Source organism: Pinus tabuliformis, chromosome Q (assembly GCF_031772625.1).
Source record: "Pinus tabuliformis cultivar Carrire ecotype Pingquan chromosome Q, CPIR1, whole genome shotgun sequence".
NCBI lineage: Eukaryota > Viridiplantae > Streptophyta > Pinopsida > Pinales > Pinaceae > Pinus > Pinus tabuliformis.
The window spans coordinates 1,021,101,897-1,021,127,449 of NC_142296.1; the positions used below are offsets into that span (position 1 = coordinate 1,021,101,897).

The 25,553-nt window shown below is 34.9% G+C and overlaps 1 protein-coding gene, 1 long non-coding RNA gene and 2 pseudogenes across 3 annotated transcripts; all 4 read left to right on the top strand.

Annotated features, from left to right (window-relative positions):
- LOC149222966 (protein DETOXIFICATION 41-like) overlaps positions 1 to 13,351 on the top strand; it is a 58,577-nt pseudogene extending 45,226 nt beyond the window's left edge.
- A 1,640-nt stretch (positions 13,352 to 14,991) lies between these two features.
- LOC149222967 (protein ecdysoneless homolog) lies at positions 14,992 to 16,653 on the top strand. Its single transcript, XM_089385697.1, has 2 exons — positions 14,992 to 15,223; positions 16,635 to 16,653. Exons 1-2 carry the CDS (start codon positions 15,000 to 15,002, stop codon positions 16,651 to 16,653), a joined length of 243 nt encoding a protein of 80 aa, XP_089241823.1. The 5' UTR covers positions 14,992 to 14,999.
- Positions 16,654 to 16,803: 150 nt separating this feature from the next.
- LOC149222968 (uncharacterized) lies at positions 16,804 to 18,200 on the top strand. Its single transcript, XR_016249452.1, has 5 exons — positions 16,804 to 16,912; positions 17,019 to 17,075; positions 17,660 to 17,727; positions 17,832 to 17,913; positions 18,145 to 18,200. It is a non-coding gene; the product is annotated as an uncharacterized LOC149222968 (long non-coding RNA).
- Positions 18,201 to 18,212: 12 nt separating this feature from the next.
- Positions 18,213 to 21,615, top strand: LOC149222969 (protein CYPRO4 pseudogene; annotated as a pseudogene). The gene is made up of 2 exons (XR_016249674.1): positions 18,213 to 19,277; positions 21,162 to 21,615. The product of XR_016249674.1 is annotated as a protein CYPRO4 pseudogene (transcript).
- Positions 21,616 to 25,553: the final 3,938 nt, after the last annotated feature.

A 25,553-nucleotide genomic window follows, 5' to 3' on the forward strand; every position in this document is an offset into this window, starting at 1 on the left:
CTTTCTACTCCTCCACATGAGGTTGCTCCACAACATCTTGTGGATCTGATTGAAGCACCTCCTTTGTATCTAGAAGATCCTCCTCTAGTGGTATGCTCATCTCTCACTCTAGATAAGCCCTCATGGATTTCTCCTCATAAAATATCACATCCCTCCTCATAATAATCATCCTCAATGAGGGCATGTACATCAAGTAAATATGAGCTGTCCCTTTGTATGCTACAAAGGTCCCCCTCTTTATAGTGGGCTCCAACTTTTTTCTGCTATCTTTGGAGACATGACAATAGACCATGAATCCAAAATTGAGAAAGTGGGAGATATTTGGCTTCCTCCCAGAGAAATCCTTTTTAGGTGTAATCATTCCAATAATTTTTTTAGGGCTCTTGTTCTGCAAATAATTTTTATTGCATGCTTATACCTACAGTATAGGGGAAATCCTTGGTCATGCAACATTGCTCTAGAAACTCCTACAATACTTCTATATTTCCTCTCTGCAGCCCCATTCTATTGTGGATTGTGGGGTGAAGTCAACTCCCTTCTAATACCCTCCTCCATTACCACTTCTCAGAGATTTAATTTGTTTTCTAGTATCATTTTCAACCAAGGCTTTAAATTCAAAAAACTTTGAATAAACCTCATCTTTCTTCTTCATGAAATAGATCTAGCATTTTTAGGAAAAATTATCTATGAAGATCACATAATACCTATGCTTTGCAACTGAGACTGTAGAAAATGGTCCACACACATCTGAGTGAACTCGCTCCAAGATGGCTTCAACTCTGCTATCTTGTCCCTGGAAGGAGGATTTAACATATTTTCCAAGAGTGCATCCCCTTGTACACATCATGTTGATCAAGGGTGCATTTTGGATGTTAAGTGGTGATCTAATGCATTATTTTGAAAGCTCCATGGTGTAGGTGTTCCATGTGCCTATGTCAAAGCTCTCCAACATCTCGACCATGAACATGTTATGCCTTGTTACTTAATGTAATGCATGCATCCACCTATAGCTTGTAGAAATTTTTAACCAAAACACCAATTTATTTTACTTGTCCAATAGAAACATGTTTGAAATATGTCTTCCCTCTACTGAACACAACATCATATCCTTTGTCTTCAAGTACAACTGCAGAAATTATATTTTTCTTCAGAGCAAGCACATACATTACATTTTGTAGGTGAATATGGGAGCCTGACTCCCTCTTAAAGGTGACAGTACCAATCCCTTTGGCAATATACCTCCCATCATCTCCAAGGTCTATGTGTAATTGTAGGTCCTTCTCCTTTAGGTTGCTGAGGAACTCCTTATATCATGTCATATGAAATGAAGCACCAGAGTCTATGTACCACTCACTCCCTCTTATTGTACTTTCCATGCAAGCAATAAGGGTGAAATCCAACTCGAATTATGATGTCGGAGCATCTCCTCCTACTACTATTGCAGGTTCCTTACTAGATTTCTTATGTGGACACTTGGTTGCATAGTGTCCAATATACTCATAGTAATGAAAACATTTAATTTTATTGATGCATTTCTTCTTGCCATGGTTCTGGAGGGATTATGCCTCACCTTGGGCCTTCTTTCCTTTGGAATTATTTCCTTTTCCAACTAGAGTAAAGTCTCCTTCCTCATCAGTTATGGATGTGTCACCATCTCTACTGTTTCTTCTAAGATTATCTTGCACTAAGTCAGACCTAAGTCTCTCCCAATATGGGAGCCTATCTCTTCCATTAACTGAATCCTGATAGTTGTGCGAGGATTTCAGAAGACCAAGGATTGCTAAGCTCACAAGTTCATATGATGGCACATTCTCTCCAAATCCTCCAAGTCCATATCTAACCTGAGTAACTCGGGATATGTATTGAACAACAGTTTCATTTTTTCCCATTCGAATGTTCCTGAGTTCATGTCTCAATGCTAGCTTCTCGACATCACTGCTGATTTGGAATAAATATATGAGGGTTTTCCACACTACAAATGGAGTATCCTTTCCATGCAAATTCAAAACCACATGATCTCTCACTCCCTGCAGGATAATCCTCCCAGCTTTTGTTGTGTCTTTCTTCCACTGAACCAGCTATTGTGCATCTGATGTTGCTTGTTTTGTAATATCATTTTGTGTGTACTCCAATACTCCATTGTCATCCAACACATCTTCCATAATGTCTTTCCAACCACAAAAGTTCAAGGATCCCTCCAATGCATGCTCAAGCCTCAATTCGTAGATATACATTTTTCCTGCACTCAAGAAAATAATTGCACCACAAATCTGTTATTCGGAATTTTTCTGAGAGAAGATTAGGAATTTGGTTTCTATGGAGTTTTCAATAGCTCTGATACCATGTAGAAATAACTCGAAATTTGCAGTTGTTAATGAAATCAGACTAAAATCAATATACACAATTTCTTCTACTCAATTTGCAGAAGGGAAAACATACAATAGAAATGCATGCAATCATTCAATCACAATGAGCACAATATTTTTACTGGGGAACCCAATTCGGAAAAACCCTCCTCTTTTTGTATTATAACAAATGAGACAATGATAAATTACAATGACAGTTTCAATCCTTGAAGCTCAACTTGCAATGCAATATTGATCTTCTGCTTTGTTTTTTCTAACCAACACTTAGCCAAAATAGGCCTCCAACTTCCTCTTATTTCCTTGCACAATTTCGACTCCTAAAAAATAGAAAGCCCATATTTCCTTGTGAAATTCCTAAGGAAATTAGCTCACCTGCATTACACAAACTATGTACACTCACTAGTATATAATAATAATTACATTGAGGCCTTTTTCCTCCACTCAACTAGGCAATTCAAATTGCATGCATGACTGGGGATCTTTTTTAGTAAATTGACTAGTTAACTGAGAGATTTGTGAACTACTCAACTGAAATCCTACTGACTTTATTCATTGCTAGAGCTCAAATAACTGAGTTTCACTAACTATAACTCCATTATATTGCTAAATCTCAGCCATCAACTCATGCACAACTCTACTTCTTGCCCACAAAATCAAATTGGCTGACTTAACTAAGCGACTTAGCCATGTCACTCTTGCTAACTGCAACTCAAGTTATCCTCTTGATGTGGAAATTTGAATTTCTCCATTTGACTAAGGCACAAGTTAAATGAAGTATTTTCTTACTACAATTTAACATTGCAACTGTTGGGCCTCAAAATAGTCCCTATTTTCACTCCATTATTCACCAATATTTTCACATTTTACCTCCATTCCACCTCCATATCATTACATTTACCTCATTATTGGGTTCTAACAATACTTTTCCAAAGTTTATTAATTCTTAACATTTATAAGTGAATTTATGGCTAAAACTTAGAAAATAATATGCCTAAACTTATACCTAACAATTAGCATGAGTTTGTTGACATGTGTAGGCACAAAGGAAGCTTCCAGGGCATCTTTATGTGGCCTTGAATGATCAAATTCAAATTTGATAAGATAAGCTTCATGGAGAAGATCATGGACCTCATGGAGGATAGGGTTATGTGTCATCATTGGTTGAGAAATATGTGGGTCAAAGGAGAGAATAGTGGGTCTACATTTATGAGGTTGTTATCATAGTTTTTGTATAAATAGGAGTACCTCCTCCATTCCAAAGAAGAGTACTCTTATAGAATTGTATCCAATTGATGATGGAATAGAATAAGGCTTCATTTTGCATATATTTCCATTATGTAGTTTTCTTTCCATTATGTAGTTTTAGATTCAATTTTCCTTAATGTAGTATATGGAATAATTTGTCTTGTTCTTAAGAGAATTGAGCTCACTCTAAAAGGATGAGAGAAACATTTTATTTCATATTAGATCTTATTTCATTTAATTGCTTAGATGTTTGAGGATTTGTTTGAGATTGATGAATGAGTTTTAAATTAGAATCTTATCAGCATATGAGAGAACAACCAAGGGTCTAAGTTAGGCTCTCTCTCCATTTGATTTGCATGATAATTGAAATTCATTCTTTTGCTTTTATGTTTCAAGTATCATATGAGGAGATAACCAAGAGTCTAAGTTAGGCTCTCTCTCCATTGATTTATATGGTAATTGAAATTCATTCTTTTGTGCTTTTATATTTCAAAGTTATTTCATTTCCTATGCTTATGAATGAATCCTAGTTTAGTTTGGATTAGTACATGAGAGGACAATCAAGAGACTAAGTTAGCCTCTCTCTCTACTTGAATCTAAACAATAACTAAGTTCATTCTCTTGTCTTTATTTCAAGGTTTTAGTTTTATGTAATTAATGATTTCTCTATGATACTGTAGGGAAGGACAACCAGGACCTCCTTAAGTTAGGAGCCTCTTCCCTTGCATATTATATTGAATCGTAAATAATTTAGTTAGGCATAGAGTTAGTTGCCTACTCCTGCATATATTGTGCTGGCATCATCACAAGCTTACGAGTTTCCCTGGTCGATAATTTATGCAGCAATTTAAGCCCAATAAATTGCTCAACATATTTCTCAACATTTTTTTTTTTGAAAAATGAAGCCTTATTCTATTCCATCATCAATTGGATACAATGCTCTAAGAGTCCTCTCCTTTGGAATGGAGGAGGTGCTCCTATTTATACAAAAACTAAGATAACAACCTCATAAATGTAGACCCACTATTCTCTCCTTTGACCCACATATTTCACAGCAAGAGTTCTTATTCATCCACTATGCATTTTCTTTACATCCATCCATTTTCTTTGTCATTATGATTCCCCTTCATTTCCGCCAATAAAACCCTACTTGAGTCAAAGTCCTAGAGTCTAAGTATCATTCAAAGAACACCTAGAGGCTTGCATGCCTTAATGGCAAGTACTCTTGCCAATGAACAATGGGAGTACATTAATATCCCTTGTTCGTCGGATCTTGTAGGTGACTCGACTACGACAAATTTATTCGTACCTACAAAGATGTGTTAGGCATCCTGACTCCCATTGGAATCAATGGTGGGAACTCTTGTGTTGGCTAGGGGCATTCATTAATGGCCACTAAGTCAACAACTTCTTGCTATGTTCGACATCGACACATTTAATCACATAGTAAGATTTGTGCCATCGAGCGTTGAAGACTTGAAGACCCATATTTTGTAGCAGACGAAGCCAATTTCCTTTCATCACTTGAGGACAAGTAAATCAATAAGGCTGGGAGGGAAATGTCACTTATATATTTTGTATACCTTCCAAGCCTTATAGATTTTCAGCCATATTCAGCAGACTCATCGGATTCATCATCCAGCAGCAGAGGATCCAACAACATATACGACTTTCAGCCATATTCAGCAGACTCCTCAGATTCATCATCTAGTAGGAGAGGATTCAGCAACCGATACGACAATACAGATCCATCTTTCATCCACAACTTGAAGAAGAAGCTTCAGAGCAGAATTGTGGTAGCTGAACATGCATGATTCATCCCCCATTTTCACAACCAAGTAAGGAGGACTATGAACGACATTTTTGCAGCCACACGTGCACAACTCTCATCCATTTTTGGAAGGGTAAGTTAAGGTATGATATTTTCTAACTTTTAACCATTAAATTCCTTGAAAAGTTAGAATAATAATTTTTGGAAAAACTTCACTTCCTTTTCCCTTCTTTTCCCCATTTCACATAACTGCCCAAACCATCCGTTTAAGGGGAAGGATACACTTACATACATGCTTTGTTACATTCATATCCACATTCATATATCACAACCCCACTTAACCCCACTTACCTTCAAAGTATATTCACTATTACATGAGCATACAAATGGCTTTGTCGAAAGTATTTAGAAGTTAATTGGATGCCAAAACAATCATGGTTGTTACACAAGAACCAACCATGACGCATTCCAACAAAAATACTCTGCCATTATTACATGAGCTTACAAGTGGCTTTGATAAAAGTATTTAAAAGTTAATTGGATGCCAACACAATCATGGTTGTTACACAAGAACCAACCATGATGCATTCCTACAAAAATACTCTGCAACAAAAATCACATTATCAATATGCAAAGATCATACATTGAATGCAACAAACAAAATATGGTTGAAACACAAGAACCAACCAAGTTGTAATTCATCAAAATAATGCTTTGCAAAAGTTATGTAAATGATATCATGCAGAGTTTAAGCCAAAGCTCAAAAAGTAATGTAATAGATTGCATGAGGACATGCAATACCATTGATTGCATGAGGACATGCAATATCTTGAGTTTGGGGGAGATGTTGGGCCTCAAAATAGTCCCTATTTTCACTCCATTATTCACCAATATTTTCACATTTTACCTTCATGTTACCTCCATTCCACCTCCATATCATTACATTTACCTCATTATTGGGTTCTAACAATACTTTTCCAAAGTTTATTAATTCTTAACATTTTTAAGTGAATTTATGGCTAAAACTTAGAAAATAATATGCTTAAACTTATACCTAACAATTAGCATGAGTTTGTTGACATGTGTAGGCACAAAGGAAGCTTCCAGGGCATCTTTATGTGGCCTTGAATGATCAAATTCGAATTTGATAAGATAAGCTTCATGGAGAAGATCATGGACCTCATGGAGGATAGGGTTATGTGTCATCATTGGTTGAGAAATATGTGGGTCAAAGGAGAGAATAGTGGGTCTACATTTATGAGGTTGTTATCATAGTTTTTGTATAAATAGGAGTACCTCCTCCATTCCAAAGAAGAGGACTCTTAGAGCATTGTATCCAATTGATGATGGAATAGAATAAGGCTTCATTTTGCATATATTTCCATTATGTAGTTTTCTTTCCATTATGTAGTTTTAGATTCAATTTTCCTTAATGTAGTATATGGAATAATTTGTCTTGTTCTTAAGAGAATTGAGCTCACTCTAAAAGGATGAGAGAAACAATTTATTTTATATTAGATCTTATTTCATTTAATTGCTTAGATGTTTGAGGATTTGTTTGAGATTGATGAATGAGTTTTAAATTAGAATCTTATCAGCATATGAGAGAACAACCAAGGGTCTAAGTTAGGCTCTCTCTCCATTTGATTTGCATGATAATTGAAATTCATTCTTTTGCTTTTATGTTTCAAGTATCATATGAGGAGATAACCAAGAGTCTAAGTTAGGCTCTCGCTCCATTGATTTATATGGTAATTGAAATTCATTCTTTTGTGCTTTTATGTTTCAAAGTTATTTCATTTCCTATGCTTATGAATGAATCCTAGTTTAGTTTGGATTAGTACATGAGAGGACAATCATGAGACTAAGTTAGCCTCTCTCTCTACTTGAATCTAAACAATAACTAAGTTCATTCTCTTGTCTTTATTTCAAGGTTTTAGTTTTATGTAATTAATGATTTCTCTATGATACTGTAGGGAAGGACAACCAGGACCTCCTTAAGTTAGGAGCCTCTTCCCTTGCATATTATATTGAATCGTAAATAATTTAGTTAGCCATAGAGTTAGTTGCCTACTCCTGCATATATTGTGCTGGCATCATCACAAGCTTACGAGTTTCCCTGGTCGATAATTTATGCAGTAATTTAAGCCCAATAAATTGCTCAACAGCAACCTTGCCATGCATGTCACTATCGTCACCTATGATAAGTCCATTGCAATATTTGGTTGAGTCAGATCTTTACAATGCTAGGCGAAATAGAATTCGTGGTGACATTGGCTTCATTTTATTTACATTGTCAGTCTTTACAATGCTAGGCTTAACAAAATTTATAGTCACATTGCCTTCATTTTCTACATTTTAAATAGATTTTGTATTAAGTATTTCACAATGCAACGCTTTTATCTGAGTGGTTAAAGAAACATAGGCCTGAAATGTGATATTACTTGGTGGATGACCCTCAACGCATGTCATACAATGGAAAATATGATCCAACACCACATTACAATTATGATATTCTATTTTATTTATTCATGTGGCAAGTGGAAACCATAAACAGAATTCCCTTAAATGAGGAATTTGCACAATTCAACTTTTTGTAGGTTAACGACTCATCCATTTTTTGAGTAAGTCATATAAATTTATAATTAACATCTTGTTTCCAATGATTAGCGAGCTTGCAATGTTAGGTTACCGTTAAATTTAATAGTTTGGTTTATCGTTAGCTTTTGAATTTTCGCTTTTACCACTTTTATTTTCGAATGCAAGTCAATGATACAATGATCACTTTAATCCACTTGACAAACAATATTCTAAAACTTTTGCACGTGAGTGCATGGTCTAACGGCGGGGCCGGTGGCTTATACGCCCCCCGCCCAGTTTCGAACCCCATCTGCGATGCTGCTGTGCGGCGATTTGTCAATTTGAATGATGTGATGTATTCAGAATTTGATTGATGTGATGTATTCAGATGTATTCATATGTATAAATTTTTACAGTTGACCTATAATGATGATTCTTCAAGGGCCTAGCCACCCCCATTTTCTTCAAACAATATTCTAAAACCTAGCCATCAACAATATTCTAAAACCTAACCATCAACGTTGGATTGGACTTGGAACATGTTTTAATGAATTGTCAATACCAACTTAATTGAACGTAGAATTTTTTTATATGTATGCCTCAAGTTTGAGAAAATGATTACTCTAATTTATAACTCATAAATCAAAATATAATTTTTTAAATATATTTGTGTGATGTACGTTGCATCAAATAATTACTCTAATAATTAAATAATAAACAATAAAAATAGAATTATAAAGAGACGTCTACATCTATAACTAGTTACCTTCCAAGTGACATTTGCATGGTAGAGTGTCACACAAAGTTAACATATATTTTCTGGTCTAAACTCTAGACATAATTATTTAGACGGCACGGACTACCGTTGTATAAGAGTTAACATTTATTAGGGATTACAGCTGTGTAAGAAGTTATTCTAATATTAATGTCATATTGATATTAAGTTTATATAAAGTGTGGCTATGTGATTGTTATTTTCTTGATTTAATCTATTGTTTAGTTTAAATATAGTTTAATTAAATTAAAAATATATAAAAACAAAAAAATCATCACAAAAATAAAATAACTAATAAAATATTGTAATGTTGAATATCATCACAAAAAATTAAGAAATATGATTAACTAATACTGTTTAACATATATACACTTTAATATATATATGTTTATTATTACGCATTCAGTTTTTCTTTGACCAAAATATTATGTGGTTTAACCATAGTTTAATATTGGGAATTCAATTTTTGTTATTTATTATTATTATTTAAATTTATTTATTTGTAAGGTAATTGGTTAAGGTCTTATTATGGGTTGTTTAGTAACTTCCATTTCTATTAGTTACTAATTTTTTATTTTTATTTTTACTTCTTTTTTGTTTAACTTTTTGTTTTTTGTTTTTTCCCCTTCTTCTATTATTTCCATTTTCACTAGTTATAATTTTTTTTTCATGATTTCAATTTAAGATACTTATTATTATATTAAAAATATATTTTAATAAATTTAATTATAAAAAATTATATCTATTAATAAAATATAAAATACACACATACATAATAAACATATATATTAAAGTGTATATATGTTAATATAAACAATATTAATTAATCATATTTATTATTTTTTGGTGATGACATTCCACAATATAGTATTTTATTAGTTGTTTTAATTTTGTGATGAAATCTGTCTTTATTATTTTTTCGTTTAATTAAGCTATATTTAAGCTAAGCTGAAGGGACTAGCTACTACTTACCCTTTGTAAATATTCATGTGTTAGTTATATATATATATATAAATATATATATAATGATGATTATGATGGTTAACGTCCATTGAGACCAAATTGGTCTATCGGACCTATAATTTTCTTAGTTTTTAATTATCTGGCTCCTTGTCTTTCTTCAATTGAAAAAAAAAAAAACTATAATTTATGAAATTGGAAATAATAAAAAAAAATAATAATAATAAAAAAGTTAAATAAAAAATAAATAAAATTAAAAAACAAAAAATTTGTAACTAATAAAAATAGAAGTTACTAAAAAACTTATAATAAGACTTCAACCCATCACTTTGCAAATAAATAAATTTAAATAATAATAAAAATAACAAAAATCCAAAAATTAAGAAATATGATTAACTAATATTATTTAACATATATGTTTTATTTTTTATTAATATATAAAAATTTTATAATTAAATTTATTACAATATATTTTTAATATTATAATAAATAATTTTGAGAAAAAATTATAATTTATGAAAATGGAAATAATAATAATAATAAAAGTTAAATAAAAACAAAAACAAAAAATAATAACTAATAAAAATAGAAATTACTAAATAATCCATAATAAAATCATCAATCACTTTACATATAAATAAATCTAAATAATAATAAAAAAATAACAAAAATTAAATTTTCACTATTAAACTATAAATATTTAAGCGACACAACTTTTTAATTAAAACAAACTCATTGAAAATCAAAATCAAAATTAAATATAATATATCTACATATATAAATGCAATTATTCTCAACAATAATGTCATAGTGATATTAACCTTATATCTAACAATGAGCTTGCGTAAAATGTGTCAATGTGAATGCTATCCGTATGGGTTTTCAATATTAACATCGCTGCAGTTGTGAATGGGTGATTAGGCCGATAGGCCTTCCTTTGGAACAGACTTTCGTCGTCCTTTTCATTCTAATGATGACACCTGTCATTAACAGCCAAATTGACATTTGGGTATTTTGCATCTTGCAGTTGGTGCGGTGAACGTGCCTTTCTCCGTGGCGGTCTCGAATCTTCACCATGAAGCCCGCAGAAATATCTGCAAATTTGTTACAGACACTCTTCTCTACGCCATTTTCCCGGACTTCGCATTACCAGACTCGATGTGCATTACCAGACTCGATGTCAGCCGAAGAAACCGAGTCCCGATTGAAAGAACTCCAGGTACAATGTCTAGACACATTTTCAGATTTCGATAAGGATTATATATGGCAACACTAATCATTCAACCCACTGTAACCTCATCGTGTCCCTGTACTCTCAATTCCAATCTCCGGGACTCGAACCCGCGGGCTTCCGTTCCATTTGCCGGTGAAACCCTCAGTATGGGACTCCTTGCGGGCTCTCACGGGTGGTTTTGTGCAAACCAGAGCTAGCGATGTTGTTCAGAACGCTCTAAACAGTCGTATTAAAGGTCATCCCGATAAAGCTAGGGTTAACATGCATAGGGTCAGGGTTCGAGTTTCTCTGAGCATGGCTCAGGTTTTGAAGCACGATGAGCACTTGATTTCTAAGGCGGTGGAGGCCTTTTATGAACGGGACGTGGATTCCATGAGGGCGGCGTCTCGGATGGAGAAGTTTAGTCATCTGCCAGAGGTCCATGATAATAATGACTGGAACTGCAATACTCCTGGGCATCCTCTACTATTTTTGCAGATCCAATATTGATTGCCATAGGGCAGAGTAAAGAAATCTCTGCTGCAGGAGGTATTTTTGCCAAAGGTATTATTCCTCAGTCGTTTGCTTTTGCCCTCAATTGCCCCATGCAGAGGTTTTTGCAGGCTCAGAACATAGTGGCCCCTATTGCCTATATTGCTGTTGGGACATGTCTATTCCATACATTGATCACCTGGGTGGCAGTAGACAAGCTAGGATTTGGCTTGCTAGGGTTAACCCTAATTTTGAGTTTGACTTGGTGGGTTCTGGTCATTACTACTGCCTTGTATATATTCTATAGCCCATACTGCAGGCATACATGGACGGGCTTCACCTTGAAGGCCTTCACAGGACTCTGGTCATACTTCAAGTTAACTCTGGCATCGGCTGTTATGCTAACGTATGCCTTAATACTCTTTGGAAGATACACAAACTATCTAAATTATATCTGGGTGTTTACATAATAGCTTAGCCTGTTTTGACAAGTTTTGTTTTGTTCCACACCTAATTTTGCAGTTTGGAAATATGGTACATTGAAGTATTGGTGCTTGTATCGGGTTGGCTGCCAAATGCAGAGGTCGCTCTGGATTCCATTTCTGTTTGGTATGAGACTTTCCCATTTAAAGCTAACTAATTTAAAGCCAAATACAAGCTCCATGCCTATGCATTGTCCCAACTTTGTTAGATAGCTATGCCAGTTAATATATCTCTAACGTGCCAGGTTTTGAACATATATGCAGCATGAATTATTACAACTGGGAGTTGATGGCAATGTTGGTTCTCAGTACAGCTGCAAGGTATACATTTATGATTTATAGTAATATATTGTTTTATTGGGGCATTTTTATGGCTATTGCAGATTTTGGGAATATCTTTAAATCTGACCATCGCCAGAGGGGTCAAACAATTGACCCCTCTCCTGAAGGTAGGATTCTCCAATATTGGGCAAAACTGCAATTCACATAAATTCAGCGGTTTTATATAGCATGATATACCTTTTTTTTCCCATTTGTTGTATCTAGAAATTGGTTTTCTTTATTGTGGTATTTATATTATTTGCAGTATAAGAGTGGGTAATGAGCTGGGAGCCAGGAGACCTAAAACTGCAAGATTTTCAGTTATAGTTGTGGTGGTCACTTGCTTCATAATAAGTGTCATACTTGCCATTGGGATTCTGATACTGAAGAAAGAACTCGCCATGGAATTCACAAGCAACACTGTGGTTATACGCTCAGTCTATGCATTGATACCTCTACTTACAATATCTGTTCTCTTGAATGGCACCCAACCTATTCTCTCAGGTTGGAATTTTCAGTATCAACAATTTATTTGCAGCAGAAAGCTGGTAGTTGATGTTTGCTATATTTAGGTTATATTTTCGTTGACATCATAAAGGTATTGTGATTGCAGGGGTGGAAATTGGATGTGGATGGCAAGCTGTGGTGGCATATGTGAATTTAGTGACATACTATCTTGTTGGCTTACCAGTTGGAATTGCTTTAGGATTGAAGACCAGTCTTGGAATCGATGTAATTATTTGAAATACTTAGCTAAATTTTTCTACTTTTATTTGTTTTTTTCAATATAATTAGATTGTCCATGCTCAAAGATGCAAAATTAAAAGATAATAGAGGAATAACCTTATCCTGTTTCTGAGTATATTGTAGTATGTTTCTTTCTGACATTGGCAATGGCAGGGAATCTGGTGGGGATTAATCCTGGGAGTGGCACTGCAGGCGTTAGTACTCATTATTCTTACAGCACGTACTAATTGGAATAAAGAGGTTTGTTGCATTTTCACTTCCTGAACATTTATAGAAAATAGATAAGAAAATGAATGAGCTAACGAGGTTTAATTGCAGGTCCAATCGGCGTCGGAGAGAGTTGAGCGTTCCCAATACGGGGAGTCTGCAGATAACTCAAACGGAATGGTGGTTCCATAAGTTGCATTATTGAAATTAAGAGTGAATCACATTGCAAAGAAAAGGGCATGCCCAATTTGATGGCAAATCGTTTTGTATGATGCGAGGTACATCGATTGGGACAACGGAAATTGAAGAAGTTACTCAATTCAATTCTTCTACCACAGGCTGCTTCTTTTCTTCTTTATAGCGGATTCAAACGAAAGTAGTTCAGGCCACGCGTGCTCGGCTTTGCGTGACATTACATGTTCCCATCCGAACTCCACTGTGGTGAGCTCCATTGTGGTGAGGGAGGGAAGAATATCCATGGATTAGTACCAGGTGGGGTGACCCCTGAGAAGTTCCTTCTGCCTTCTGAGAAGTTCCTTCTGCCTTCTGAGAAGTTCCTTCTGCCTTCTGAGAAGTTCCTTCTGCCTTCTGAGAAGTTCCTTCTGCCTTCTGCTCGCTCGCGCTTCAACATTATCATACATGTTTTGTTGCAATCATAGGTTGGTTAATTCTATTCTGTCATTTATTTGCTATTCATCTGCACAATTGGTCAAAATGATATTTTTTAAACATTCCCCAAACGTTTTATTAAAAGTGGTGTATCATGTGTGTGATCTATGATCATATTGTTGTAGGATGAAATCCCTGACATTTAGTAAGCCACATTGGTAGTTACTAAGCTTGGAAATAATAAGGCTTCACAATGACAACAATCAAAATGGGATTAACAAACATTTCCCTACCAATTTATTGAAACTGATGTATATGTGTGTGAGTGATCATATTATTAATGGCTGAAATTCTCAGCAAATTTCCAATGTTAATATTTATCAAGTTTGTAATTGCTTTTTTTAATATTGCAGAGAACCTTTGTTTGCCTAGTAGATGGTTGCTCTTGCAGTTACAAGAGGAAGGACCATTTAAATCGTCACATGATAAAGCATGAAGGAAAGTTATTTGTGTGCCCCAAAGAGGACTACACACTGCAATTATCAACTGTCTAATTTGAAATGCCATATGAAGCGGCATAGAGAGAGAGGTGAGTAATGGAAGAGTCTGAATCTACCATCTAGAGAGGTGAAGAAATATCCTTGCCCAATGCCATGTTGTAAGAGATGAATAAGTATCCTTGCCCAAAGCCATGTTGTGGGAAGGTTTTTAAAAGTCCGCATTGTAAGTATTCCCCCCCCACTGCAAATATGTCTCATTTGTTTGCACTAGAACTGAGTGTTTGATTATTGCTTAGAATGATGGGTTTGTAGGTATGAGTGTTAGTTTAGTTAAGCATTTGATATCAGCTCTGCTTATTTATATTTCTACACCTTTAACATGAAATCTTGTATGTAGGGGCAAAACTTTTTTTCAATAGCATTGTTGTTCGAAACTCTATATGGACTTTGTTTTCTAGTGAAATTGCTAATCGGTAGGTCTAGCTTTTGGAAGATGAGTTTATTTTTAGAATACCTTTAAGATATTTATGATGAAGTATAATCTACATAGTAACAGGAAAAGGATGTCAAGGGCCATGTATGCTCAGTTCGTGCAGCAAGCCTTTCAGGCACCGCGTTGCTATCCAATACCGCCTCTGTCGTCTCCAAATTACAAGGAGGCAGAACTGGGTATGAAGATAAGTTGTGGATTTGAGATGATGTATCAGCAGAGATCACATTATCAGTAAGAGATGGAGAATGCAGAACTCGGACTAAGTGGCTCAGGGGTTGCTAAAGTCCAAAGCTCGGCACTGAAAGCAGCGAGGAGTAGAGATATTGGATGGGAGGCATTCAGGAGAAGCTTTGAGAACAGGGGTTATTTCAGGGGTCTTCTTGAAGGTTCGAAGGAGCATAAGAAGCTTATGGATGAAGCATTGGACTATTACAGAAATACCACACTCTTCTCCAGAGTCAGGTAAGCTTAATTTTTTTTTCACAGATCATCCATCTGATGCACTACCTCCTCAATTTAAGTACACATTATTAGCAGTGAGAAACGTCATAAAATCAAATAATTTCTTTTATTTATTCTATATCTGGCAACTTATTTTTTTTACATGGATGGTAAACCTGGAAAGGATATCTACCCACCCTCATACATTTGAGCGAAGAACTGGTACCTTGCCAGCACGATACCATAATCTGCCGGTAGGTTAAAGAAATTCCTTTATTTATTCGTAAATGGGAATATATTATCTTTACCTGGATGGTAAACCTTGTAAGAAGCTCTACCCACCCTCACACATTTGAGCGAAGAACTGGTAACTTGCCAGGACCATACCATAATCCGCATACCTCAATAATATTCAATATAGTCAAGAGCCACACCTGGCAAATCTCATTCAAGGGAGGAGCATGCCTGTTAGGATTAGAAACCGTGTGTGCCCAGATAGTGCACACATGTATATATTAAACACGCCTCCAAGTTATATCGATAAAAAAATATACAGTACAATGAACATATTACGCAAAAAAGGTAGATAGCAGAAAGGCTTTTCCCATAGAAACATATAAAGGGCAGGTAACGTACAAAACACAGCTGTACAGAGTCCAGACACAATCAAATTGCACCCCTTAATGAAGACACATGCCTTCATGCAAGAGTGCAGCATGTGCCTGGTAGTGAAACAGAAATCAAACTATTCCTTTGCAACTTTTCAGGCATCATGCGAAGGAGTGACATATGTCTGGTCAGGAAGCACAACTAACCTATTAACTATTACCTATAAAATGTTGAAGGGGTGTGAGGGGAAACACCACATCCCCACAGGATATGCAGATTTGAGACAACTCAAGTCCATCAGACCCCAGCCAGCAAGAGCACCCTTGATGGGCCACAACAAGTCAGCAATGGCATGGGAGTGGCAGAAAAGGTTTATTTTCCTATGCCTTGCAAACAGCATCACATGCACCAGTAGGCAAATTGAAACTGAGAAATGCTTCAGCAGTAAAGAAACTATGCTGTGGCTGGAAATAAAGGGCATCATGGCTTTTTCCAAAAGCAAACTGATATCAGCTCTACCATATGAGGATAGGACAGATAAGGTCAAATTAAAATGATTATAAAATGCAAACCAATCCTCCAAGGCCTACTAATTTGCACATACCAATTCGAAATCATAGGTCAACCTTACCAAATTCATCATATTACTGTCCAGTAAGTAGTTGACTACGTCATAATTTTATGTTCATTGAAAGAGAAGGCTTAATGACATACGCATTTGTGTGTTGATATCTGGGTGTAACTAATGCATTAGCATATGTGTTACCATTTAACTTAATATCTGTAGTAACCATTCAATTGGTTTTATTTACAATTCTTGCAGGCTTGAAAGAAAAATATGACAGAGCAATGAGGAGAAATAATGTGAAGGCCATTGTTGTCACTGGTATGCAACTTTGCAGAAGCGATGGAAACTGTACTAAATGTTCAATGGTGTTATAAATCTTTATATATATTCATATATATAGAGAGATGTAAATGCTTCTGTTAAAAAATCGAGATGATTTCATGTCTATGTCTCTGTTTTGGCATTGTTAGGTAATGGAAGCATATTCTCAGGTGGTTTTGACATCAACATTCTCCAGGAAGTACAACAGACTGGTATGCCAAACTAAGTTTTCATACAAAATTCAAATTCTGTTGCAGATTGTTCCAAAGGTTTCCATGTTTGCTCATATTCAATTCTCTGTAACTGTGTATCTAGCAGGGAACTTGTCACATTTGGGTAGAGTTTCTGTTGATCTTATGATCAATACTATTGAAGGTAGGCGTTTGTTATATATGTTGCTTTTTTTTGTTTTCACTAAAGTTGCAAGTTGTTGGTGATATGTAAGGCTGAAGTGGGGGTACTGTATCTCGGGAATGTTAGCTATTATCAAATCCACAAATAATGTATAAGATAGAGGAATGTTGCTTTTACTTTGACTTGTCATTTCAAAAAACATTATCAATTCTTGTAAAAGACATTTTGTTGGATCGTTATTTTCCATATGTTATTTGAATACTATAAATTGAAATTATCATACCCTTGACATTTTGAGCTTTTCTAGGAATGTGCCAAAATATGGATACCTAGGCTTATTGTAGAGTATAGTTGGATTTGATGGTATAGTTAAAAGTAGCATTCTTATAGCATAGTTAGGAACTCATCAATGTATTGGTAAAGGATTCTACATGTTTTCCTGTATTGTAATACATAGCTGGATATGTTGATATTGTTAACATAAAAAAATTAAGATTCTGATGGATGTTTAGGCACCCCTGAAAGTTTGGAAAAGGATTCTATGTGTTTTTAGGATGGAACCTTTTTCTGGCTCTGACCTTTTTGGCCTTTTGGTGTTGTTATAGAGGCTAAGAAACCTTCCGTAGCTGCTATTCAAGGGCTTGCACTTGGTGGTGGATTAGAATTAGCAATGGTATGTGGCAATGATTGTCCATCTCTTGTAATTTTATGTTTTGGAAGGGGAATTTTGGGAACTTACATGTTTTGAGTTATCATGGATGTATTTAATTTACACAGTCTTGTCATGCTCGTATTTCAACCCCAAAAGCATAGCTTGGGTTTCCAGAACTTCAATTTGGGATTATTCCAGGATTTGGAGGTAAGATTTCTCAATGTACATTTATCTGTCTCAGCGGGGCTGACTTCATACTGTGGTATAGCCAATTTTAATCTTACTATGAATTATCTGGAAAATAGGTAATGATTTGTTTCCAGCGTTGAAGACTCTTAAATGAAGAAGGCGGCATGCAGGCTTTTATATTTTATATTTTATTGTGAAGTTATTTGTGGCTTCTTGAGGGTTGATTTTCCCATGCTTTAAACCTGTCAGATCATTGGACTATCATAGCTCCTAGCGTGCACGTTATTGTTGTATCTATGAATGGGTTTTTCTGCTTCTTGACTATATGGGGTGGCCTTATGTTTGAGAATACTTATTTTCTCAAGGCTACTGAGGAAAACAAGGTTAAGGTGTTTGGGAAGGATTTCATGGGGTGGGCTAATCCCCAGACTGCAGATGATTCTGTCTGGGAAGATGCAGAGGAGAGCTTGGGGTTGGAGGACGAGGATAGGGATTTGAATGAAGAGATTGAGGAGGCTACTAATGGTGGTATACAGAGCTTGGCCATGGGTGCCCTGGGTCATAGCTTTTTGGTCGGTGAGACTGGCATTGAGGCAGCCAAGAATTTGCACCATGGGATCCATGGGAAGGGCATGTCTGTGAAGTTCAGGTAGGGGGATTTGGGGGGTGATGGGTCTTATTACTCTACACCGAAGAAGGGTCTTCTCATGAGAGCAGAGACCAATATGATGTTGATGAGCCCTGCCAAGCAGGGCAAGCCTCATGCTGCAAGGGTTCACCAGCTGGATATTGAGACTGGGCAGGTTGTGGCAGAATGGAAGTTTGAGAAGGATGGGACTCCCATCACGATGCGGGATATTACAAATGTTAGCAAGGGTGCACAGTTGGATGCTGCAGAGTCGACCTTCATGGGGCTTGATGACAATAGGTTGTGCAGGTGGGATATGAGGGATAGGCATGGTATTGTTCAACAGTCTGACAACACGGTTTCGAATTGGGCCAATGGTCATCAATTTGCGAGAGGTACAAATTTTCAGTGCTTTGAAACTATTGGGGATGGATGCGTGGTGATTGGATCCAGTGATGGGAAGATTCGACTTTATGGGAAAACATCTATGAGGGTGGAAAAAACAGTGTTTCCAGCTCTTGGATCACCGATCACACATGTTGATGTTACTTATGATGCGAAGTGGATTCTTGGGACTACTAATACCTATCTTATTCTTATCAGTACTGTCTTCACGGTTAAAGATGGACAGTCAAAGACAGGAGTTTCTGGGCGGAAGGGGCACAAGATTCCAGCTCCGAGATTGCTCAAGCTTACTCCAGTGGATGCACATTTGGCTGGAAAGGATAAGTTCCATGGTGGTCAGTTCTCTTGGGTAAGTGTTACTAATATGCATTTTGGTCTTCTGATTTGTATTGTTTTTCTTCCCCTTATGTTGTTTATTTGACTTTAATGTCCTGTTCAATTTTGAATTCCAACTACTACTTGTTTCAAAGTATGTATTGAAAATCATTGGTTTCCATTTCATGAAAAGTAAATTAATGAATGTTTCTATCCATTGCACTCGCAAAATTGTAAACCAAAAATTGAACAAATTTCTATAAGCGAGGGCAGCTATTAGCCATGGGGTTGTACTAGTGTTTGGTCACATTTAAGCATTTTCTAAACTAGCAAAGTTTTTTTGAAAGGGCACAGCCTAATTATTCTAAGTTTTAGTTTTTTTTTCATTTGAATTCGGAGATGCAAATTTTAACCAGATTGTTATTTGTTGCTCTTTAATTTTTATTTTTTTTAATGTATAAATGGATTCAATTCGCTTAAAACCCAGTTTTTCCAAACAGAATCTAGTGATACAATTTTTGACCATATCGTGATTAGTTGTTGTTTAAAATTCATTTTTGAATGCACAAATCAATTCAGTGCCCTGAAAAACCCTTGGGATACTAGCCCCCTTCACGGCTCAAACTTGTGATTTCAAAAAATCCCACCTAGATTCCAGACAAAATTGATAAAAAAAAATTGTAAACCACAAATTGAACAAATTTCTATAAGCCAGGGCAGCTATTAGCCATGGGGTTGTACTAGTGTTTGGTTACATTTAAGCATTTTCTAAACCAGCAAAGTTTTTTTGAAAGGGCACAGCCTAATTATTCTAAGTTTTAGTTTTTTTTCATCTGAATTCGGAGATGCAAATTTTAACCAGATTGTTATTGGTTGCTGTTTAATTTTTATTTTTTTTAATGTATAAATGGATTCAATTCGCTTAAAACCCAGTTTTTCCAAACAGAATCTAGTGATACAATCTTTGACTATATCGTGATTTGTTGTTGTTTAAAATTCATTTTTGAATGCACAAATCAATTCAGTGCCCTGAAAAACCCTTGGGATACTAGCCGCCTTCACGGCCCAAACTTGTGATTTCAATAAATCCCACCTGGATTCCAGACAAAATTGATAAAAAAAAAAAGTGCTTGAGAAAGAACCAAACATAGAAGAATTAGACTATGATGTTTTATTGTATGAAAAAATAAAAAACAGAGTACCTAAGTTGCTCGGAACTTCATTAATACTTTTGGGGACTTCTTTCAAAGTTTAAGACTTTTTTATGTACAACAAATCCGTTTCTCTTAATGAACTGCACTATCCAAATTTGGTGTCGTTTCTGGACAGTAATATTTCTGGTACAGAAATGGTATGGAAATGCGGCCAACATGCAATTAGCCTTTTCTAAAATAAATTAGTCTCTGCACCTAGAACCAAAGTTTGAGATCTTCAACGGGCACAAGATGGTGAATTTCAACGTTTTGTTGCTTGTTCGAATTATCTGGTTGAATATCCAGTAATTTGTGGGGCCTTTAAAATAGCATCTTTAAATTTCAGACCAAACATCCTATTTTACTTGGCAAACCTTCTCAGCTTGTTGCTACATGGCTCATCACCTTTCTTTCAAGAAAAATGAATTCCCCGAACTGTTCCATTAATTTTTAATAGGTCTTGATTCTCCCAAACACAAATTTCAAACATGGCCTTACAGATACACAAAAATTTGGCCATATGCTTTTTCAATATCACCACTATAAACAAATAATAATGTATTAAAAGTTAGCAATTGTCTATGAAGGGATAAGGTACACAAAAAATGACTTCAACTTCATAACATGTAGCAATTGAACTTATAGGACCGTTGGCCTGCAATATAACCTTTATTAGCTCTTCAAGTGTACTAATTTCTGACATCTATTTCTCTTCATCACTGCAGGTTACTGAGAGTGGAAGGCAGGAGCGCCATGTAGTTGCCAATGTTGGTAAATTTTTTGTCATCTGGAACTTCCGTCAAGTCATGGCCACTGTTGGTAAATTTTCTGTCATCTGGAACTTCCGTCAAGTAAAAAACAACGATCATGTGTGTTACAAGGGCCAGAATGGGCTAAAAAGCTGCTATTGCTACAAGATTGTTCCAAAAGATGTATCCATTGTGGATAGCAAATTTATGCATGACAAATTTGCTATTACAAATTCTCTAGAAGCTCCACTTGTGGTTGCAACACCAAAGAAAGTGAGCTCTTTCAGCATAGCATCTTAACAATAACATCCATTTCACACTAATCATGGCGTTGAGCAATTAACTCAAGTGATGAATTATAAACAGTTGTACTGGCTTGTGCATATAACATTCCACACCTTATTGGAGTGGAGTAAAACTAAATTCTTTATAGATTTATAATCTGTTGTATAGCTGAGAGATTGGGCATTTGGTGCGTTTGAAGCAATGCTTGTTGTAATCTGTGTAAAGTGATGAACAGGAGCTATGCTGCTTCTAAGTCTGTGTAAAGTTATGAATTGATTTTGACACCAGATGCTAACTCTGTCACTTAATTCTTATTTTGTTCAAGTGGACGGTCAGTATTGACATTTTATATAACTATTGACAGTTTATAATGGAGAAATTCGAGGAAATGGAGAGGCTTTTGAATGGTATGCATATTTTTGTCGTGAAAATTCAGAAGAGATGCATTTGATGGCGATCTGGTAGATTGAGTAGCATGCTATTACTAGCTATAAAAGCTTAAGTTCATGGTCACATGGGAGGGAGCTATATTTTATTCTATTGATTTTTTTCTGCTTCTTAACCAAAGCCTCCATTCTGCCCGATTTTATAAGAAAATAAGCTTGAGTGGAAGATTTCATTGCTGTGATCGACTCATTTTTATTGAACAGTTTGTTTATACGCAATTTATCCTATTAATATATTCATTGTTTTTAAGGTTTTATGTTTTAATTCTAAGAGTTTGGTTATGTAATTTTTTATTTCATATTTGTTTGTGTAATTTTTTACTCCATATTTTTTTGTATAGGTCTAAGAAATGTGTATGCCAAAAAATCTTAGAGATGCATTTAATTATTTATGATCTGTTTCTAATGCTTTTTTGTCACTGCAGAATGATGATATATATGTGGTAAAAACACATATGATTCATTTATAATGATAGTTTTAAATATAATATTAATAAGTTTATATGTTATGAGTAATTGTTTAATTATAATATTAAAATTTTAGAGGTAGGATTGCTATTTTATTTAATAGAATTGACAGGTTTTTTTGGTTGGTTTATTTGTTCTTTAATTATTTTCTGTTGATGATCATTATCACTTTATTATTGTTATTATTACATATTATTATTGCGTTGAGAGACGTTCTACAGTTTAGTATGGGGTAGATTTCAGCCAGCTCAAAATGCTCATCCGTTAGGTTTGAACTAACATTTCTTATAGAGAAATTCAACAATTCTAATTTAATAATCCTATCGGCCTCTCTTTGTACCTTTTGGGACAATTGCTAGTATTTACTGCTATCATATTTATATTTGATCCTTTACATCGTGGCAATTGTGAAGGGGTGATATTCACTTCTATAATATTTATATTCAATACTTTATGTATTAGTGATAACATTATTCTTAATATTTGTCATATTATATTTTTTTAATTTATAAAAGATTTTAAATTATTTTATAAAACAAAGTTTTATATTTAAGTTTTAGTTTGAGTGGTTAAAAAAAAATTATTATCTTTTTTATTTCGATTAATTTGAATAATATGTAAAAAACAAAAACAAATCTCCATTCAGATTTACTCTTATTATAATATTCTAATTCTAATAAATATAAAATAAATAAAATTATTTTGAATATTTTAAGTTGTAAAAAATATATTATAATAGTGTTTTAAATATTTTGAATCTATATTCTATATTTATATGGGCATTTTTAATGTATAAATATTTTTGGGAAGAAGTCATATTGAAGATTTTGGTCAACGTGTTCAATGTGATTTTTTTTGAAAAACATTTATACATTATGATATGGATCACATAAACTTGAATTCGAATGTGCATTCTTATTAATCTTGAACAAAGATAGTGATCACTATAGTTCTTACACCTAATTTCTAGGACTTTATCACAAGCATGATCTTGCTCAATATATTTATAAACATGAGACACCCCAAATGAAAATGAAACTAATGATTGATAATTTTACTAGTAACTCACAAATTTAAATATTACTAGATTGTTGTGCACATACCCATTCTTTGAATTGGATTTGTAAGTGCTCCAATGTCCAAAGAGTTGGACCCTCACTTTGATACCATATGTAGTGCCCTAATTTTCAACAACCAAATAATTGAGCAATAACTATATATGTATCTATATTATTTTTGTTCAAACATATCTAACTATGTTTTCGTTCATATTTAATAATCAACATAAATAAACTTGTTTATGCAACAATTAATTTCAAGAAACAAAGTTATAATTCACATTTTAGTAAATTAAACAACCAAATAAACACCTAGATACTCATAACATGGAATATAGAACCTATTTTCACCTCTTGATGAAGATGGCATTTGATTTGTGCTTCCTTAATCCAAATTTATTGATGGAAAATTGCATGCTTGCATGATCACCCTCCTCTTGTCCAATGCACCCTAAGTTCTATGGTGCCCCCCACACAAGGATTCTAAGTTGTCATACATCTCACAGGAAAAGCACTCATAGCCAATTGTATCCCACAATAAAAAAACCCATGCCCCTCTTCCTCTAAATAATTCTAATATCATCATATTTTTGTTCCTTCTATTGACCCTCAGTTTATTTAAACATTATATTATTTTACTAGGGTTGTTTAGCCACCATCTACTTGATTTCAACTCCCTCAACCCTCTCCTCCCCCCCTTCCTCATGAAGGGGTCTTCTTGTTATAAATTGACAGAAAGGCTTTCTCATAGTATTTTATTTTTCTTTCACTTCCCAAATGTCTCCTTATTTCTTTTAAGTGTCAACTCATGGTTGATAAGTTCCTTTTCTGAAGTGCATGGGTCATTTATTGTTACTTACTTTACAAATTCCATTTCTACACTTACTAGTTTCATCATCAATTTCAAATGCTTTCTAATTGTCATCTTGAATGTGTATGATTTCCAAGTGTTGCGTTATGCTTTAGAAATGTCCTTTCAAGTGCCACCTCAATATTGTATGTGTCTCATTGTCAATTTCAAAAATATCACCTTCTAAAGGGCACTTTTTATTAAAAAACATTTCTTCAAATGTCTCTATGCTTCCTTTTTTCTCTCAATGTTATTATTTTTTATAACTCCCCTCCCCACTTTTTAACTCTTAAAATTATGCAACTTCGGTCAAATTCCACTTTGGACAACTCACATGATGGAGATAATGATTTCATTAAAAATCCTCTTTTCGAGAGGACCAAAATCAATCTAAATATCACCTCATTTGGACAAGCAGAGGTTGGTTTTTGAATTTATGTTCCCACTCATGTATATTAGATCAGGTTGGCCCTGTGCATATGTACAATTGGACAGGTTGGCCTCAACATCAAGTGGACCCTCATGTAAGCCTATAAATAGAAGATACCTCAAGCTCATTTGGACACAATGATTAAGCCATCTTCTCTTCTCTTCTATTGTCTTGGTTCACACAAGTTTAATGGAGAAAGTTCGCACAAGGGTCTAAAACTACAAGGTTGAAGCTCGCACGAATCTAGGGATTCTGTGTCTTAACCGTTGGCTCGTAACTAAGCATTATCGGCCCTACATGCATGCACAGAGTGGTCAAGGGTGCATCTGATATGCCTCATACGCTTGCCCAGTAACTTGAAGGGTGTGTCTGGGGGTTTGAGGTAGATCTGAGTGTATTTGTCCCCAGCCGCACGCATACAGTTCACCAGGGAGCGTCCAGGACTGCCATAGTCACTTGCACAGCTCCTCCTCCATGCATCAGGGACTAAAATATGAAACTTCAATACTCCAAAGATTCTGCTTAGTGACAACAATGTTCAACAGTTGATTATAGTCAGTCACAGTACATTATAGTCCTCAAATCAAGGTTTTAAGTATAAGCATGATTAGGTTCATTTCATGGATGTCATATTTTTTTACTGGTTAGTTGCATATATGAAGATATGGATCATTATACTCTCCTTTTCTGAATCATTTGATGACAATCTAAGAAGAAGAAGAATTTGCAATGGTTTTCTCCATAGTGGGTTTTTCCCTGGTCTTAGACCAATCCTAGTGTGTCTATGTGTGCATGATTTTCTTCTATTGTTCCTTTATGTTTCGCTACATT